This window comes from Haliotis rubra, unplaced genomic scaffold, assembly GCF_003918875.1.
Source record: "Haliotis rubra isolate DU_JTF1 unplaced genomic scaffold, ASM391887v1 Scf410, whole genome shotgun sequence".
NCBI lineage: Eukaryota > Metazoa > Mollusca > Gastropoda > Lepetellida > Haliotidae > Haliotis > Haliotis rubra.
The window spans coordinates 430058-450085 of record NW_025767092.1 but is presented as its reverse complement, the minus strand read 5'-3'; the positions used below and the strand labels follow the sequence as shown (position 1 = coordinate 450085).

General features: G+C 40.7%; 1 protein-coding gene across 1 annotated transcript in view; it reads left to right on the top strand.

Annotated features, from left to right (window-relative positions):
- The first annotated feature begins 392 nt into the window (after positions 1-392).
- Positions 393-20028, top strand: part of LOC124288053 (neuroglobin-like) — a 75746-nt gene continuing 56110 nt past the window's right edge. Inside the window, exon 1 of the mRNA XM_046724623.1 lies at positions 393-1104. Coding sequence (XP_046580579.1) covers positions 905-1104 — 200 coding nt within the window. The 5' untranslated portion in view covers positions 393-904. The remainder of the gene's footprint in view (positions 1105-20028) is intronic.

Genomic DNA, 20028 nt, shown 5'->3' with positions numbered 1-20028 from the left:
TTGGATCTGTACAATGTCAGGAGAGGCTACACTGTCATACGCTGGCGTTGAACGAATGGTTTTGAATATTATAGCCCCTGCGTTGAACCACCTGCTGCTTGTGACTATGTCTCTACAAGTAGAGAATCGGTCTCCCACATAGTAAACTATCCATGAATGATTCATTGAATCTTGTTATTTGATACCACATCAACTATAGTTCATTATTATAATACTACAATTGAAGGAAATGTGATAGCCAAAATAAATGCTTATTAAATATACATATGTTTTACGTTAAACAGTCGATAGATAGTGTTTTAAACAAACACAAAATCCGATGACATCCTTGTGCAATTTGTATGCATCCTGCTTCAACATATTGGCTTGTTTCGTAACTCGTGTAAACGTCAAGCATTGGAGAAGTTAACAATCACTATTTGTACTACACTCAAGTAGTGATGGCTGCAGCACGTTAATATTATCAGTAGATATTGGTACAAGGCATCGACAGTGTGAGATGTACTTTAATAATTAAATCCGCGAGAAGGGTGTAGATAACAGAGGCATTTCTGAACCGTTCCAGCGGTAGCGGGCGTGCCAGGCAGCCTACCGCACTACACTCATCAATACAGTGCTGCCCGGAGTCTCGCGTTGCGAGCTCCACAGTCAGTGTATATAAGACTGACTACATCATCAGAAGGACGGCTCTCAGTCTTCTCTCACATGTACTACAGGCGTCTTCTACCTAACGGAACGTACTATGGTGTAAGGCCTTCGAGTTGATCGTATCTGTTTGTCAGAATCCTTCCTGGTGTGTGAGACGTCTTTGTCGCTGACGATGGGCGGTATTCGGTGACATGTCGCTTCATTAAAGGATTGAGTTTTATATGCAGTGCCAATATCTCTTGACTTGTCGCCAGACATGGGGTGCAGGCAGGCCAAACCGCAACACACGGGGAATGACAAGGCAGAGGAAAAGGGCAACTGCGAAACGGAGTTTACCACTGCCGTCGCCATTGACCCACGTCTTCCCCTTGACCAGAGACAGGTGTTTAAGTTGAAGCAATCGTGGAAAGGGATTAAACGCAATATGGAACAGACAGGCGTTGAGATGTTCATCAGGTGAGCTTCAAAGCATGTTAGATACTATATTAATGTCAGTGTCCGCTTTAACAGTTGCTTCCTGAGCAACAATCACCTCGTTCAGAGGGAGTTGCTTCAACCATAGTTACATATAGCATTTCATTTTATTCCCTTAAGTATATACATGTACTCTACTCTATTTTCTCTCTCTCTCCCTCTCTCTCTCTTTCTCTCACTCTCTCTCTCTCTCTCTCTTTCTCTCCCTCTCTCTCTTTCTCTCTCTCTTTCTCTTTCTCTTTCTTATCTTTCTCTTTCTCTCTCCCCCCTCTCTCTCTCTAGTACACTGTCGATCCCTTTCTGGTACACCCTCTCACTCTCTCTCTCTCTCCTCATTTTTTCTTGACTTTCGTATGTCCAATCTGTTTCCAATATAAATGTTGTACTTTCAAAACTTAACAGAGAATAAACCATTCGGATCGAAGATGATAACGATGTTACTGATACATGAAATCATTTGATTTTGATATTTGTATGTAACATTGATGTCCAACGAACCAGTCTTTAGTTACGTATGGAAAATTGCTATCCTGACACTGGCAATGTCTACGTGTGCATTTAAAACGCAAACATTGGCAATATTATATTCAATATTTTAACTTCTTCATCTACGGCAACAGCTGGTTCATGCGCCGATACATCGTTGTCGTTTGGAATACGTGTATATTAACATGTGAATGTGTCTCAGGCTGAAAGTCATAATCTAAAACAATTCACAGCATGTGTTGTTGTCACATTCACTGATCAGGATATTTAATCCAGTGCTCTGGGGTTAGCGTTTGCTGTCAGAAACTTTCGGTCATGGGTAGGAGTCTATTACTTGTTACAATTCTTACAGATGGATTTACTTCTTATTAAATTTCAACCAGGTTTATCACCTACCTGACCTTGAGGTTTCCCTGAAACTTAACAAGCCACCTTGTGACAAGATGAGTGAGTTATTGGGATTAAAACCGCTTCGAAACAGCTTCCTGTTATGTCACGACATATGTTGTTTGTGTCGTAGTGGAAGAAAACCCTTGTTGAAAACAAACATATCAACAAGGCTCTGCATCAGAGTAAACCTGGAATTTGTTAGTCTGTCATACAGACCCTGAAGCAAATATATCCAAGAAATCCCCAGCAAGTATAAAAAATGTGGCAAGTCTAGATTTCCACAGCTTAGTCTCAGGGCTCCATTTCATTATATGTTATTTCTTTTACTATAATTTTTTTTCTGTAAAATATGTTCATTTCAGAGATTAGTTGTTAGTCTAGGAATCTGTCAACCAATAATCATAGCATGCCCGCACGACTAAGGGAGGCGACCGATGTAGTGTCATCTGTACTTCAGTTTTGACTGAAACACCTCGCATCATTCACAAATAACCTGTTAGAAAACCAATGACTGTATATTTTGGGGAAATAATGCTTAACACGCTATCGCCGTGAAATACGTGAAGAAGTAGCGCTCTTCACTCACTAATAATCGAACGAGAAGGATGTTTGTTTTCCTGTGTTTCATTAGATCCGTATATGATGGATATGTCGATTAATGAAGGATTTTGATGGTTAAGTAAACGACGGTTATAACGACCTCTAATTTCAGTTCGTTATAACAGTAATTCGGATTTTGCTTATACATCAAGTGATAGGGACAAAACATGGTTCGATATATCCACCAGTCCGTTAAAAGCGTGCTCGGTATGGAAATAGATAACTGTACATGTATGGATGCTTCACTGAATTATATAACCTTATTATAGCTTATCAGTATTGATAATTATACATTGTTTTAAGATATAAAATTTAATGCTTATAAGGCGAAGGTGAATTAATGGTTTACTGTAGCAAGACGGCAACTATCACGTGTTCGAAATAATTTATACATTTAAGGAGTTACGTCCCTTGGTCGCGTCAGAATCCGCAGATCGCAGGATCAAATTCCACCCATTACCTCAAACATGATCTTCGATCGGTTGGAAACCCTTCCAGGTTTTATTGACGTGTTAACAATCTAAGACCAGCATCGGTGTACGCCTTCCTCCCACATCCCGCGAACACGTCGTGATGTAACTGTAGTGATGTACCAAGCAGCGTAACGGGCCCGATCACTCACTTACTATGTTTATGTTGAAATGTTCTCTGGGCGCAGCGGACATTTACATAACCAACTTTTTGTCCATCCCGCTAACGTTGGCAGCTATTGATTGCGTGCTTTGAAATAGGCGATATGTTTGTTGCCTATCAATTGGACACACTTGCAGGCTGGAGTAGAGGTGTATAGTCGGAAGCTTCGTTTATAAACTACACAATGCCTGCGGGGGAATAATAGTTTTCAAATGGGTATAGGTATGGTTTTACGTTGCTTGTATCAACAATATATATATATATATATATATATATATATATATCGATGGTGGACATAAAAAGCATGATTAACACAATGCACCTTTGCAAAAGAACCTGGTCTTGGGCGGGACGAGCTAACACATGGGCTATTCATTTCCGAATGTTAAAGAACAAAGAAATATTAATTTCAAAAAAAATTATTACAATTTTATTATGGACTAAAAGCATTTAAAAGACTTTGTCATTTACGTTTAATTTAAAGAAGGACCAGAATGATATGCATAATAATTGTACACGTATGCGTGGCTAGTAGAATCCATGTTGTACCTGATTATTGGCTCGAATCCACGTTCGCCTCGACCGTTTTACTAGTTTGATCAGCAGCTAACCATTGCTCTTGGGTTTCAACAAAGTAGTAATAATCTGAGACCTGAATACTTTGGGACACCTTTAGTGAAAGCTGATATTTCGCGATGTAACTTGATTACGGTCCAAAGCGGCGTTAAACCACAAACTCACTCACTCCGTCCAATAGAATCGTGTGAATTATATAGCTTTGTTAAACAGGTCTGTTCTCCATCTTGAATAATTAATTTTCGAAGATGCCGATTCCAAGTTATGATCCAAGCTTAGTTATGATCCAAGCTGATTTATGAATGTCCCTTGGTTCGTTTCGACTCAAGTTCATTTATGACCCTGGAACAAGAAAGTGAAGTACTAATAAACCAGTAATGATTTAATATGCTGTCATTGATGCACACGTCTGTAGACCGTACCGCAATTAACTGAACTCGTGAAGGCGGTGTGAAATTGGTAGCAGAATTACCCCACTGTCATTTCCGAAACCTCCAAGCAGTGTTCAACTTCGTGTGACCTCTTCTCGATGTACTGAATTTCCGTCTGAATACAGTCCGGGACAAAAGTAAAGCACGCTTACAATGTCCGTTCCATGTTTTTTCAATCGTGTGTTTGTTTGTCTTTTAAAACAAAACGCTTGCGTTGCTTGAACCTTTGTTGACAGTATGTCATATCCATATTGAAGTGTAGAAACCTAAATCGATTATCGAGCAGCATGTGTGTTACTATTCCATGGCAATGACTGCCCTTGCAGTTGCTTCACATACTTTATATTTTACTATGTAAACCAGTGCTTGTGTTTACATCACAAAACCAGTCTCTCGTGTAAATCGTGTGTGAAATGGCCGGTTCAGACCTCTAAAAATATCACGCTGTGTCCGATTAATGATTGGTTGGTTGGTTTGTTGTTTAACGCCGCACTCTGCAATATTCGGGCTATACGACGGCGGTCTGTAAATAATCGAGTCTGGACCAGACAATCCAGTGATCAACAGCATGAGCATCGACTGGGATACGATGACATGTGTCAACCAAGTCAGCTAGACTGACCACCTGGTCCCGCTAGTCGCCTCTTACGATAAGCATGGGTTGTTGAAGACCAACTCTTCACGGTGTGTCTGCTTGATGATGATGAAAGTAAGCGATGCAGGTCTCGGACGTTGGTCACGAGTACGGGTTTGGTGCTGACAAACCTTGTGACAATTGTGACTGACCGGGATTTGAATCCACCATCAAAGGTTTCAGGGGCGGCGAGGTAGCCTAGTGGTAAAAGCGTTCGCTCGTCACGCCGAAGACCCGGGTTCGATTTCCCACATGGGTAAAATGTGTGAAGCCCATTTCTGGTGTCCCCCGCCGTGATTTTGCTAGAATATTGCTAAAAGCGGCGTCAAAACCAAACTCACTCACTCACTCACTCACTCAAAGGTTTCAGTAGCCAAAGGTACTCAGCTCTGCACAGCGAATTACGGGACCTTAGACGACTGGGCCTCCCATGGCATCTGGAACAACCTACATTGTCCTTTTCCAGTTTATCGTCACTACGCGTGCCACCAGAGACATTTAAGAACATGAGATCAACGCCGTATGTAAATGTTTCCAAGACTTACAGGAAAGGTCGGGAATGATGTTTAACCTTTCTCAACACTCTTTAAGAGTTTCGTGCCATTACACCACACACTACTTAAACGTTCGTTATTGATTTACATAAAGATGCTGAGCTGTTCAAGCCTTACAACATGATTTAGCGTCTAACGATGATCGGACGAGTGTCACCCGGTTTGATAACATACTAGGAAATAATGGAAGGGAGATGCAAACGAAATGTTGATCCGCAGCACTTCTCTTAACACATGGAACGATTTATTACCAACGGCCATTATTCACTTGGCATTTTAATACCAAAGGACAAAACAAACACCATCCATTTCTTAGTATTTGTTAGCTTTAGTTTCGGTTATCAGCTGTGAAAGCAGGGGAAAGTAATTACGACACGGGGCTCTGTAATCTTTAGAGTAGGAGCGACTTGGGTACGTGGTACACGACTGGCTTTGGTGTTGACTGTAGGGCATTGTAGGATCAATAGTAACAGTAAGGGCACGGACTTCTACACCACTGACACTGATGTCCAAATTAAAGGCGGAAACCCGACCTCATAAGTCACAAATATGCACGTCTCATTGATCAATCATATATCAATACTAGCGGTATGACAGAAGTGACCATGATGGCAGATATGTAGTCTCATAGTGATAGATCGAGTCTTATGACCCCCGCTGTTGTAATTGACGTTTGTTTTCGTAAAAAACACTGTTTTTACTGAAGAGTTAACTCATGACGCAGCAGTAGGAGACACACGACAGTAGCAATCTTGTGATATGCTCGAGATACGTAAATACCATGCAGGACACAAGTTGGTAACTATGCATTGAAGAACACGACAGAAACCAATTCTCTTAACATTGACCTGCACGATAAGTGACAGTCAACTGAACATTGGCCTATACGGCACACGCTAGTCAACTGAACATTGATCTGCACCATACAAGCCAATCAACTGAACATTGATCTACGCGACACAAGCCAATCAGTTGAAAATTGACCAACACGGCAGAACCTAGTCAGTTGATCGCAGATCTACATCACACAAGCCAATCAACTGAACATTGACCAACACGACACAAGCTACTCAGCTGAATGTATATCTACATAACACCAGTCAGTCAATTGAACTTAGATCTACACCACACAAGCCAATCAACTGAACACTGACCTACACGACACAGGCACGTAAATATAACATTGACCTGCACAACACAGGCACGTCAATAAAACATTGACCTGCACGACACAGGCACGTCAATAAAAATGACCTACACGACACAGGCACGTCAATAAAACATTGACCTACACGACACAGGCACGTCAATAAAAAATTGACCTCCACGACACAGGCACGTCAATAAAACATTGATCAATACAACGACCTGCAGGACACAGGCACGTCAATAAAACATTGACCTACACGACACAGGCACGTCAATAAAACATTGACCTACACGACACAGGCACGTCAATAAAACATTGACCTACACGACACAGGCACGTCAATAAAACACTGACTTACACGACACAGGCACGTCAATAAAACATTGACCTACACGACACAGGCACGTCAATAAAACATTGACCTACACGACACAGGCACGTCATTAAAACACTGACCTGCACGACACAGGCACGTCAATAAAACATTGACCTGCACGTTACTAATCAAAACACATATACGCTGACTTACACAATCCACCAACCAACATCATAGTGGCAACACTATCCACTGATCCACGCCCGACATGGTGCACATGACATTACCATTACGGATAATATATACTAATATATACATTACCATTACGGATAATATATACTTATATCGACCAAAATGATACACGGTATGATGATATACGATTAACTGCTGGACTCAAAAGCACTTGCCGTTGACCCACATTGACCAACAGAACACAAACACCATTATACATTGATCTACAAATATACAAGCAGCATCATGCATTGATCTACACAACACCATTCATTGACCTTCATTGCACAAACAACATTATAACTTGAACAACACCGTACAGAAACACAGATCATTAAAACTATGCAATGGCCCACTTAATAAAACTGACAAGGATGTATGTAACACTATTCACTGACCAACACGAGGAAGCGTGAAAATATAGATATAGAATCGTAAGATATCTCAACTAAAAGAAAGTATTTTGACTACGTCATAAGAAGGTGTTTTCTGAATCACTGTCAAATAATTAGAATATCAGGTATTCGAGTAAAGGTGAGCACATCCTGACCCATCGAAGGTACCGTCATAAACGCATGCAATGGCAAGTCAACTGTCCACTTGACAACACACGGTTCAGGTCAAAAATGGAATTGCATCGGAAATAATGTTCGTCAATGATGTGGCAATTTGGAAAATGTCCTCCACGTTTACGATACAACGTTTTGAAAGTTTTACTGAGGCTTTCAATGCTCTAACCCTGATTAGACAACTATTGAGCAAAGGTTGTATTGCGCTCCTGGACATCCAAGAAGAAAGATCATGCATGATAAGCCTTTTAAAAATGTGAAATATAGACATAGCGTGAAATTCCTTGCTTTGGTTATATTGTCTTTGAGGGTTCAGACATACATCAAAATAAGATACTGATGAGACGGTGTCACCGGGCACATATATTTCTAGCTCAGGTGAATATGTCATTGCAGACATACACGACACAGGCAGTGATGTCCCACAAGACAGAAACAGTGATGTCCAATGAAAAACACGACACAAACATTGATATTCTATGACCTCCACGACACAAACAGTCACAGCTTCACGACACAAGCAGTTTTACCTCCACGACACAAGCAGTTGCACCTTTACGACACAAGCAGTTAAACCTCAACAACACATGCAGTTATACCTTCACGACACAAGCAGTTATACCTCCACGACACATGCAGTCATACCTTCACGACACAAGCAGTTATACCTTCACGACACAGACCGTCATACCTTCACGACACATGCAGTTATACCTTCACGACACAAGCAGTTATACCTTCACGACACAGACCGTCATACCTTCACGGCACAAGCAGATATTCCTTCACGACACATGCAGTTATACCTTCACGACACAAGCAGTTATACCTCCACGACACATTCAGATATACCTTCTCGACACAAGCAGTTATACCTTCACGACACAAGCAGTTATACCTTCACGACACAGACCGTCATACCTTCTCGACACAGGCAGTTATACCTTCACGACACAAGCAGTTATATCTTTAAGACACAAGCAGTTATACCTCAACGACACATGCAGTTATACCTTCTCGACACGAGCAGTTATACCTTCACGACACAAGCAGTTATACCTTCACGACACAAGCAGTTATACTCCACGTCACAAGCAGTTATACCTTCACGACACAAGCAGTTATACCTTCACGACACTGACCGTCATACCTTAACGACACATGCAGTTATACGTTCACGACACAAGCAGTTATACCTCCACGGCACAAGCAGTTATATATTTAGGACACAGTCATATCTCCACGACACAAACCTCTATACCTACACAACACAAGAAGGTATATATACATGACACAGTTATACCTTCACGACAAAACACAGACAGTTATGCCTACACGACACAAGCAGTTATAGCTACGCGACGTAGAGATATACTGTGACCTACATCATGCTAGCAAGGATATCCATCAACTTATTCATCGCACTACACATAGGCACCTTGTGATACTACGTATACAGACCTATAAGAAGATGCAGGGACGTGCAGGAATGTTTCCTCACCACGCAAATTGTAGGCTTTGGGGTGCAGAAACTTTTGTGACCAGTAACGCGAATTCCACCTTAGTGGTAACGCTGACTTCAAGGTGATGCGGGTTGTATGAAAGCATCAATGTTCTATGGCTGTCGACCAGAGACGGTGGTGGTTTGGGTAGCCTACAGCTAGTGGTTAAATCGTTCGCTCGTCACGCCTAAGACACGGGTTTGATTCCCCATATGGGTACAATGTGTGAAACCATTTTGGTGTCCCCCGCCTTGACATTTCTGGAATATTGCTAAACGCGGCGTTAAACTGAACTCTTGACACTTGATATAACCAGGATATTGTTCAGAGAAGCGTTAACACAACTCACTCACTCACTCACCAGAGACGGGCAGTAAAGATTTAAACAAGGAAGGACGTCGTTAAACCAGAAAATGTCACAACATTTAAACAACGGAGTTGAATGTATTTCGCCAGCAGTTGCTAGATAGTTAAACCAGATGGTATAAGCGCAACTGGTAATCATGAAAAGCGATCCCCACTAATGTTTAGTCTGAGGATAAACCTATGCTCTGCATTCATCAGTCAAACGACGCTGGAAGATGTTGGTCGCATTGAACGTAAACTATAATTTTATAGAAACATAAGAAAGCATCCAATTGCATGTAAGCATGTTATCGACAAATCTCTTGTTGCATTCCCAGCATCAAATGACAACGGTCATTGTCGGGGCACGCCATCTTCAATTAATACTAAAGAGATGAAATGTATGTAATTGTCGATAAAGACTGTCTAGCGAATGTCGATGTGAAAGATCGGCACTATTATCATTCCAATTGCTCTTGTTATCCATAATTTGAAAAGACAATAATCAGATATTATTTTGCTAAACAGTTTTACCCTTATCATAATTTGTGTTGGAATGATGCGTATTTTTACAGCTGTTTCAACAGTAACTTCAACCGATTAACAGTGTCAAAATTGTTTTCATTCAGGAAAGGCCAATGACTGGTAGAGGCCTCCGATTCCAAATCAGCATTGCTGTTTTAGTCTGTGGCACACGTTGGTTAAAGCACACATATAAGTGGACAATGCAAAGCTGATCCCTTGAGGCATGACAGATTCCGTGTATTATTGGTACAAATCCAGATAATTTATAATTAGTTTGGCGTCAAGTTAGCCTTGTGGTTAAATCGTACGCTCGTCACGTCGGAGACCCGGGTTCGATTCCCCACTTGGGTACAACATCCTCAGCCCATTTTTAGGGTCCCCCTCCGTGATATTGCTGGAATATTGCTAAAAAGCGGCGTAAAACTAAACTCACTCACTCACTGATAGTTTGACAGTACTATACCCATGCTGTGTTCGCGAAAGATGTATATGTATAACTCTTGCATCAGGTACCTGTGAATATCCGGCTTAGAATTGGTCTTTGCCAAATACTTGTTTGTCGTAAGAAGGAACTATTGGGACCGGGCGTCCGGCTCGCTGACACATGTCCCAGTTGTGTAGATCGATGCTCATGCTCTTGATCAGTAGAGTTTTTAAGACCTCTGGAAAATTGCAAAGTGCGGCATGAAACAACAAGCAAACACCAAAAACCTACATAACGAAGGCTTTCCCCTTTTGTACTGTCAATACAATCTATGTCAAAACTTATAATATGGACAATGCAGTCAGAGTCCAAATGCTTATATTATTTGATATTAAACGAAATGGTCATTCAGGATGGAAGGACTGTTTACGGACTTAAACCTTGGATTGCGCCATTGCAATAAGGACCTTTTGTACCTGCATTAATTTGATTGTTATACCGAGTGACGTCGTGTTTGATATTAAACATGGCATCTATAGATCAATCACCCATCTCCCAATCCATCACCTGTCCATCTAGAATCAGCCACCCAACTAACTAATCAAATAGCCGACATCACATCCATCACAGAATCCACCCCGCGATGTGCATGCATTACTTATACCTCTCTGTTTCTCATCTATTGGTATGTACGTTTACCATACCAGATATATATTATTTACAATTTAATGAAACAAGAGCCAATACATTTCGACATCTGTTGATTACAGTGACGTTCATTGAGTGAGTGAGTTTAGTTTTACGCCGCACTCAGCAATATTCCAGCGATATGGCGGCGGTCTGTAAATAATCGAGTCTGGACCAGACGATCCAGTGATCAACAGCATGAGCATCGATCTGCGCAATTGGGAACCGATGACATGTAGCAACCAAGTCAGCGAGCCTGACCACCCGATCCCGTTAGTCGCCTCTTTCGACAAGCATGGGTTACTGAAGATCAATATTCTAACCCGGATCTTCACGGGTGACGTTCATTGTCATACGAAGGTAGCATGATTGCGTCCTTTCATGGATCAGAGCCGTCAACACCAACCTCGTGTTTCTGGTTTTCACAACAGTGTAAATGTTTACGCCATGTGCACTCTGGTAGTTATGTAAGGTGGTGTTAAAGTGTGTTAAATGTTTCGGCGAAATCCGGTTCGGTTACAAGCAAGGCAAGGAGTTTAGCTATGAGGCATCTAGCAATACCTTTTCAATGCAAATTGTGCGAGTGTGCATTTCGGTTGCTGTCGGTAAGGCTGGATATGCTTACCTCTTTTCTGAACATCTGGGCCCCGTTTCACAAAGCTCTCGTTAGCCTAAGATCAGTACAGTATAGGAGGTACGAATACTACGAGAAAGGTTACGATATCTTAGGCTTACGAGAGCTTTGTGAAACGGGCCCCTGGTATAATTACTGGTTTTCAGTGAACAGTTCATATCATTGTTACTGCTAATTATTTTTTACGCCCAGTGGATTCTGTTCCGGCAGACTGGTTATTTCCTAGCACTAACCTTCTATCTCTCTGACCTAATATTTATTGAAGATGAACTTCCATTATATACCGTTCGCATGCACCTGTTTCCATAAATAGTAAATGTGCATAAGAATGTAACCCACGTGTGTAATTGTACCATTAACGGAATTGCGCACGTGTGCAAATTTGCACGTGTACTTGCACATTTACGTCAAGTCTGGAGTTTGTACAAATGTAACATTGTAAATCGTTTAATCAGGGTTATACATGTGTTGTTCCATTTATAGTGATACGAGTCCTTTTAATGCCAGTTTTAAAGGTTACATTTTTCTCGCAGCCATAAATAACTTCTGTTAAACATCAGCCACATGATAATGATACGTAGTCGTTCATGAACTGTTCGCTGAGAGCTTCTCATAATTCATGCAAGAGAATCCACACAGTTTTGTATTCCGGAGATGCCATTCAGCTGATTATATTGCAGAACATTTTTCTCTATTGGTTTACTCAGTTAACACAAGGAATCATGTGTTCCTTGATCTTCTCACAGAGTAGGTGATGCGATTCCTTTTAATGGCAGTTTTTAACTTACATTTTTCTCGCAACCATAGATAACTTCCGAAAATTAGTGTTCTATCTATTGTCAAGTCCGTTATTGTAGACATTTTCCCACGCTGCACTCTCCTCGTCAAATCTTCATACTGACTATATTAGTGCCAAACCAGGCTGTAAGGAAACGGTCTTTTATTCTTGTGAGACGTGAAATAGGTCTTTCCATTCTAAATGCTTGTGAGAAACCAGTGATGAAGATGATTGAAAGCTTTGCATGAAAATTGTGCCATACAGTACCTACACCCACAGAAAGACAAGAATGTACAACGTCAGATCACGCAGTCATAAATAACAGTGGAGTAATGCTTATTTCAAGAGTACTCTTAAAGTAAGGTGATGAATTAAACATTAGTGCAAAAACCTTCTCAATTGCTCTTGTGAAATGTATATCAAACAATAAAACATATATATATATATATATATATATTGACAGTGTATATTTGCTATTAGTTTGGCATAAATCTAAATACGCAAATGCGATTGATGGATCTTGTGATACACTTGTCTTTTGCCTGACTCTGAGACGAGGTGCGTGCCAGTTGCCAAAGTCAACACAAATCAATACCGTAGTGGCTGTAAAACGAGCATCATTAAAACAAAACCCAATGGCTTGTCATTCATGTCCAAAACTGGATTGATTGATCCAGTAGTCAAACCGGGGATGCTCTGGCAATTCAGACACTTTGAAGGCTTAAAATGTTTTCCAACAAGTGCTTGAATGTTATGTCAGCTCGTTCTCCTTGCTGTAATGCGAAATGCGCTCTTCATCACTGTCATTGAAGTCGGATTTAATTCGTTACAAAAGCAGCTGGAGCGACCATGTAATTCGATGGAAGAAGAGTGTTCAGCGTTCCAGTTGCTGAATTCAAACATTTGCTGCTTTGAATGCTATTAGCAGTGCTGTTTTTCGAAAACCTTAGGGCTTACACCAAGGGTCTGTATCAAACTTTAATCAAAATGGACACTTTCAATGACTTACAGTGGATATTGACACGTTCGTGTTTGTCCATAAACGTTAATGTTCCAGTTTCCTGAAGTATGTGTATTACACTCAGTAATTCGTCATACCTGCCAGAAAGTAATTGTAATTTCCTTTCAGTGAATGCCCGCTGGTTAAATGTTACACTTAATCTACGCGATGCCAACACAAGGTAGATTCGGTATCAGACAGGGACGTGTTCTTGGTTAGTTTTAATTAACCTACCGCCTCATGAAATCCATCAATGACATTGCAACACAATTCTCTATCATTAACGGCGATGTCTTCAATCCGCCCTACAGCTTAGATGAAATGGATAGCATTAAACAAGACAGTTATAAAATATTGGTGAACAAGCTACTGCACATATCAATCTCGAAATCAAATTCAGGCACCGTTGCTAAGGGCAACCTAACACTTTCCTCTCGTTGCAAAGCTTTATGTTGATAAGACTGAAATTATTGACTGATTTCATTACTCCTACAGAAATAATAAACCTGCCATAGAAGAAACTTAAAAGATAAATTGTAAAATTTTCAGTGGTAATGCTTTGATAATCTGACAATAAAAGATTGAAAGAATTATGGTTACACAACCACTGGCTAAAATTGGAGTGTTTGAAATCTCCGGGATCAGATTGAGGCAAGCAGCAGTGTTTGTTCAAGGTAATTGGTTTATCTGTCTGAACATACTTGCGGATACGATCGACAGCTTTGGGGTTCATTGGCCTTCTGCGTTGATCGAAACACATGTTAGCAAAATCAAAATGAAATCTCCAATCTGATTAACAGATCACACAGCTTTGGGCGTTATATAAAAGCTCTCGTTATTCACCGCAGACTGTAGATATCGGCTTTTTTACGGCAATTACACATCCTTAAGTATAGCTGGAGGAGTACAATCGTGTTATCCAAATAATGCCTAAAGACATGTCTGTTCCTTAATCAAGGAGAGGAAAAGATTAACTTAATTGCACAAGGCACGCACATTACAAATGCCGAATTTTATACGTGCACAGATTTCGAAACATGGAAATACCATTACTCTACTGAAAATAGACAGAATGCCAAACACTAGGGAATTATCAGCCTGAGTATAGATGGGAATCTCACTGGCATTGTGCACCATTACTTGACGGGCTTGTAGCGATAGCACCAAGGGTGATATTTCAAATTGGTCTGAAACACAGTCTGGCTGATAGATTAAAGATTGGCCCTCCTTGATTCATATTACTGTTCAAACTTTTGTCGTTTGCACCTGCTGCGCAGACTTGTGGGATCCTGCGTGTTCCCATACATTACCAGATTCTGGACATTTGCAATTCCTGTTTATGCAACATGATCAGTCAGTCAGTCAGTTGTTTGCGTCTAACGCATTGTTCTGGTTAACTCACGAGTCAACTTAATAGGAGTGAGTGAGTGAGTTAAGATTTAACATCACATCGGCATTATCTCAGCCATATCGTGACGAGAACAATGTAATTCACATCAATAAAAAATAAATTGAGAAAATAAAACCTGTCATCGAAGGACAGCAAAACTACTACAATATCACAGCTCTTAATTTAAAGCTAGTACGCTATCATAAATATATATCACTATAGACAACAATACAATATAAAACAGGGCTATAGATCACCAGCAACTGAAGGCTGATCACCATACTAGGGACCATGGGGACCAACTTAATAGGAGGCCGTGAGTAATGAAAGTCTTAGTCGTTACCCGTTAGACGTTTGAAATCTTGGAGTATGGAGGACTAAAGTGCTGACAAATCTAGAAGCATTATCAGGTTGAAATGAGAAAAGAACCCACGGGACCTAACTGTAACTCCCAATTGAGAAACCCAACGCCCCATAACATGTGGAATCAAAACTCCTGACTGACTGAGTTTGGTTTTACGCCGCTTTTAGCAATATTCCAGCAACATCACGGCGGGGGACACCAGAAATGGGCTTCACACATTGTACCCATGTGGGGAATCGAACCCGGGTCTTCGGCATGACGAGCCAACGCTTTAACCACTAGGCAACCCCACCGCCCTGGAATCAAAAGTTTACATACATATTGGAAATGTAAGTGACATATTGAAGTGTTATATTTCCTAATTCATTGGGTTTTGCTTTGGTAAATCATAAACATGGAATCTTAATAGTTTTAGGTCCATTACTGTTCTTTCCCTTGCTGGAAAAGCAGAATGATGGAGGATGATTTACTTTAAGAATAACTCATAAACCAGTACCGGTGTAAGGAAGTCAGTAGCACCAGCTCAGTTAGAAATCAATGGAATAGTGACGACATTCTTCCTCTTGATTTCATTTCGATTTCGTGCCCAAAATACAGCAACCGCAATGCTATTGTTGGATGTAGTAACGCAGCTCTGTCGGGAAAGCCATAACGTGTTAGAATTAGATTGTCATCATAGCAATTTGCAAATTATTTTCTGAAAATATCCCATCGTGGATCACGTGTGGAATGAGGTGCATGCTGGGAGTATGGCACTATTCTTCAAATCGACAAGATCCATCAAATTCGCAAAAAAATGAAGATTCGGCCAGAAAAGTGTACTTAAACCAATTAATGTGCTTCACAAACTAAATAATTAAGCCTCGTTCACACCAGTATTCCTGGCTGCTTTTAGGCCGCAAGAAATCTGTGGTTCGCGTAAACCAGGCATCTTTGAATTTATTCAAATTGGATATCTGAAATGTTTTTGCAAGGTGATTTCATATTTAATAGAGAACCATGCGACTGTTTCACATGACTTATCAAATGCATATCAAATGCAAAAAGAAGGCAACAACTTTTACCTGTCTCAACAAGAATTTTGTATTTTATTGAAATTGAAGATGAACAAACAGCATTTTCCATCTCATAAATGGCCTTGCATATTCATTATCGCCAACATTTAATCACTTGAAATTATATAATACGGACAGTTAGGTGGAAGTATATTTGGTAAGCGGACGCGAACCTACTCACTCCGTGTCCTCAATGTTGGGAGATTCTGCTGTATGCCGGAGGAAATGTTCCACAGAGTTGCATCCCTTAAATGCCAGGATCAGCTGTTTTTGTTCAAGACCCCGAACAACGGTGATGACCTTTGGTCTGTCCTTACAATACCAGTACCTATGCGTTCAGCTGAGATGCAGCGGTCTAAATTACAACTGTGTACCCTGTGAGAACTTGTGTTTAAATGTTTGGATGGACTGCCTCGTACTTGATTGCATTTCGTTGCAATCCGACGGCGTGGGACTTTATAGCAACGCAGGTACACACAAACACAGACACACACACACACAAACCTTTCACGCACATGCATATTTTAGGCAGCATATGATACATGTAAATATTTGGGTGAGATATTCTTGTAAGCGAGTGAGTTGGTGTGGCGTTATGTTGTCACTGGCTGGTGTTAGTGATATTAGGGACACAAGAAATACACTGAAGTAACAATGTGGGAAATAACACCCAGACCTCCAGTGTGACAAGCCAACCACCAACCCACTGGGCTATCCAACGGTCTATAGAGACGCTGGTGAATTTTTCTGTGAGAAAGATCCACGCTGTCAGATTTTAGAAAACAGCAGTCATATATATCCCATCATCCATGTCACATCTAACGAAAAGAAAAGAAATCCCCACTCAGGACTTAATATTTACATTTGGAAATAATATGAAAATTAAGTAATTCACTGCAGTGTGCGAAATAGTTTCCAAATTTGGCTAGCCAGTCGGGCTAGCTATACCTGAAAGTTACCAACCCACAAAATAATTCACTAGCCCGAAATTTGAATGAAGAAGCAAAAGATTACAAAAAGGTAAAATACCATTATTTATCAGGCCATAATCCTTGCTGATTTAGAAGTGTATTATAGCTTTATAAGTCGGAGAGAGGTATATATTGTTTTAAAATGACGCCATGAAAATTTACTAGTCAGTCGGGCCAGTGATTGTGGAGATTTACTGGCCCGACTGGATATTTACTAGCCACGGGCTAGCGGACCAGTGGCTTTTTCGCACACTGAGAATTTGCAAATGTGGTGTCTATGTATCAAACCAACGCCCTCTATTCAAATGGTAATATGTTTTCAAAAGCACATGCATACCAAAACAGCTGTATGAAAACCTCTGGTCACCTAACACATCATTCCTGTTTTTGCGACAGCAGGTGTAGACTGGATTATTAGAAGCTGCATTGATAAGGATGGTGCATAGCTGATGCTTCTTGGAACAACATCAAACACTGAGCTGCGTAACTTGCAGCTCTCTGCACTGAGTAAACGGAAATGGTGCGGTATAAGTTAAATACCGTTCAGCTTTAAAAAGTCACAGCGACCTTAAAAGACGTCAGATACTTTATCTAAGGTGAGGTGAAATTGGGTTTAACGTCGTGCTTGAGAATATTTCGCTCATATGACGAAACTTAATCTAAACTTGAAAGTACCGATGTACAGTACTGACTGACTGAGTTTAGTTTTACGCCGCTTTTAGCAATATTCCAGCAATATCACGGCGGGGGACACCAGAAATGGGCTTAACACATTGTGCCCATGTGGGGAATCGAACCCGGGTCTTCGGCGTGAGGAGCCAACGCTTTAACCACTAGGCTACCCCCCCGCCCCCCGATGTACAGTAATGAGTGAAGGATTTAAGGTAGCTTTGAACAGTATTTCACTTGCATCACATATCTTAGACGTTTATCATACTTCTTTAGTGGATACCAAGAGCACGGGCATGGCGCTCACAAGCATAAAGACATATTAGGGGTGAACCGATAAGATACGAACAGAGAATCACAGGTTTCAGTCGTACCCAAGGGACGCAACTCTGCACAACGAGTTACGATTCTGTTGAAGAATGGGTTACCCGTGTCCCATGTTGGTGTATGTAACAGTCAAACTAATTTATTGACCTGGCTTCGGAACCCATTGGAGGTAACTTCACCTGATACACGTAAGTCAGTGAGTATGGTTTTACGCCGCTTTTAGCAATATTCCAGCCATATCGCGGCAGGGGACACCAGAAATAGGCTTCACACATTGTACCCATGTGGGGAATCGAACCCGGGTCTTCGGCGTGACGAGCGAATTCTTCACTTGATCAACATAACATTACAGTTTACTGAATTAATAAATAAAATGTAACCTTGATACGTGTATTTGTTTAGTAATACAAATATACGATAGATGATTTCACCAGTTCCCGTAATAAAATACGGGAATGTGGAATAGGAGTTAGTCAATCAGCATCAATAAACCACGTTGAGATAGGTCCTATAGCGAGTTGATTTTAATCGTCAAGGACTATTCATAAGTGTATTGATATGGTAAATATTATGATGAAAAATCAATAGTTTTGTTGGAGCAGTTGAAAGTAGCCATCAATCATGTCTAATATTGAATAGGTCAGGATGACATGAATGTGGACCAACGAGTACTTTAAAAAAGTTTCATTTGGACAGTTTGAAAGAACGTGTTGATAAATAATAGTTATTTAGAGAATTTGAAATGCACTGATGGAACTTTCAGCCACAATCTATGGCTGCTATCACATACCCGTTCTTTGAGCTCTGTCAGAATAGATTTGCGCTGAGGTAAAGTTAACACTCGACACCATCGTAACGTTCCGTTAGAGCGAGTTAGAGGATTTTTCTTGGTAGCAAGCTCTCCTGTCGCTTCATCGCGCTGTCTTCTGTGACTTTTTTGTGAAAAAGCTATTTGATTTTCGGTTGATGTAAACCAGTTGACATTATCTTTCAAATCTTCTGACACCAGCCTGGGAGTGCGTCCAGAGTTAATAAAGTTTTATATCTGTTGAAGGTGAGATGTGTGCAATACGAGCAACTGAAGAGGCCAAATCTGTTTTATTAGGGCATAAATAACAACTGGTTGTCGTTTAATCTTTCGAGCAGGATTCGTGTTTTTGTTATGCCTCTCGGAAAAGTCATGCTGATTTGACAAAAGAAATATTTTTTTCAAATCTCTTTATCATTCCATAGTTTTTCTGTGTTGAGGAAACCAAATGCTGCGAAAGCCAAGTACAGAGTGAATATCTAACGCTGATGCCAGCAATATTCCAGCAACATTGTTGCGGTAAATCAGTCAATCTGAATCAGAGATACCAGCGACAAAAAACCTCAGAGGTATGATAACGTACAAACAATCAAGTCACCCAGGATATACGGGGTTGGTTTTATTCAGTTTTCACGATTCAGTTTACTGGCGTCCTGCTGAATGAGGTTGATGTGTTCAATACTCTCAGTAGAAAAGAACGTAATATCAAAATAGATTATTTGAATGAGAAAATCTAGTTTTACGCCGCTTCTAATAATATTCCAACAATATCAGAAATGAGCTTCACACTTTGCACCGATGAGGGGTACCGAACCCGGGTGTTTGACGTGACGAGCGAACGCTTTGCCCACCTGGCC